At 58.6% G+C, this 725-nt stretch overlaps 2 protein-coding genes across 4 annotated transcripts in view; one reads left to right on the top strand and one right to left on the bottom strand.

The window, feature by feature from the left end:
• Positions 1-439, bottom strand: part of SSPN (sarcospan) — a 156,249-nt gene extending 155,810 nt beyond the window's left edge. For 2 of the 3 annotated variants that reach the window (XR_002825202.1, XM_023738025.1), the window contains exon 1: positions 334-439. The gene's annotated coding sequence lies outside the window, so the exon portion shown is untranslated. The remainder of the gene's footprint in view (positions 1-333) is intronic. The other variant, XM_023738028.1, reaches the window with a different exon arrangement.
• The window catches only part of BHLHE41 (basic helix-loop-helix family member e41), a 2,905-nt gene extending 2,389 nt beyond the window's left edge, over positions 1-516 (top strand). The window contains 1 exon segment of the mRNA XM_023738024.1: positions 1-516. This exon segment is cut by the window's left edge and continues 151 nt beyond it. Within this exon segment, the coding sequence (XP_023593792.1) occupies positions 1-420 (420 nt within the window). The 3' untranslated portion in view covers positions 421-516.
• Positions 517-725: the final 209 nt, after the last annotated feature.

Genomic DNA, 725 nt, shown 5'->3' with positions numbered 1-725 from the left:
GCGCCCTTCGCGCAGCCCGCGGCCGCGGCGGCCCCCTTCTGCCTGCCCTTCTACTTCCTCTCGCCCTCGGCGGCCGCCGCTTACATGCAGCCCTTCCTGGACAAGAGCGGCCTGGAGAAGTACCTGTATCCGGCAGCCACCGCCCCGTTCCCGCTTCTGTACCCCGGCATCCCCGCCCCGGCGGCGGCGGCCGCCGCCGCCGCCTTCCCTTGCCTGTCCTCGGTGTTGTCGCCCCCTCCCGAGAAGACGGGCGCAGCCGCCGCGACCCTCCTGCCGCACGAAGTGGCGCCCCCAGGGGCGCTGCACCCCCAACACCCGCACGGCCGCACCCACCTGCCCTTCGCCGCACCCCGCGAGCCGGGGAAACTGGAGAGCTCTGCTCAGGAAGATCCCTCGCAGCCAAGAAAGGAAACCCCCTGAATCCTTGCGCAGCGTTCTTAGAAAGGACGAGGTCAAGCGGAATAATATTAATAATAATAAAACACGCTTAACGTTTTTAAGGAAGGAAGTGTAATAGTTGCACGACAGGCTTTTTTTTAAAAAAAAAAAAAAAACAGGTGTTTTTTGTACATTGGAGTTTCTGTTTCGCTTATCCCTCACTACCCCACCCTCCACACACCAACATCCCTTTCTTCCCCCACCGGCTGTAAAAGATCCTCTGCAATACATACTCTTTTTTTCTTTAAAGAATCCTCCGAAGTAAGTTTGGCTTCCTTTTCGGCCAT

The sequence above is a fragment of the Trichechus manatus genome, unplaced genomic scaffold (assembly GCF_000243295.1).
Source record: "Trichechus manatus latirostris isolate Lorelei unplaced genomic scaffold, TriManLat1.0 scaffold00112, whole genome shotgun sequence".
Classification (NCBI taxonomy): domain Eukaryota; kingdom Metazoa; phylum Chordata; class Mammalia; order Sirenia; family Trichechidae; genus Trichechus; species Trichechus manatus.
Note: the sequence above shows the minus strand (reverse complement) of the source record. Positions and strands in the feature narration are given on the sequence as shown.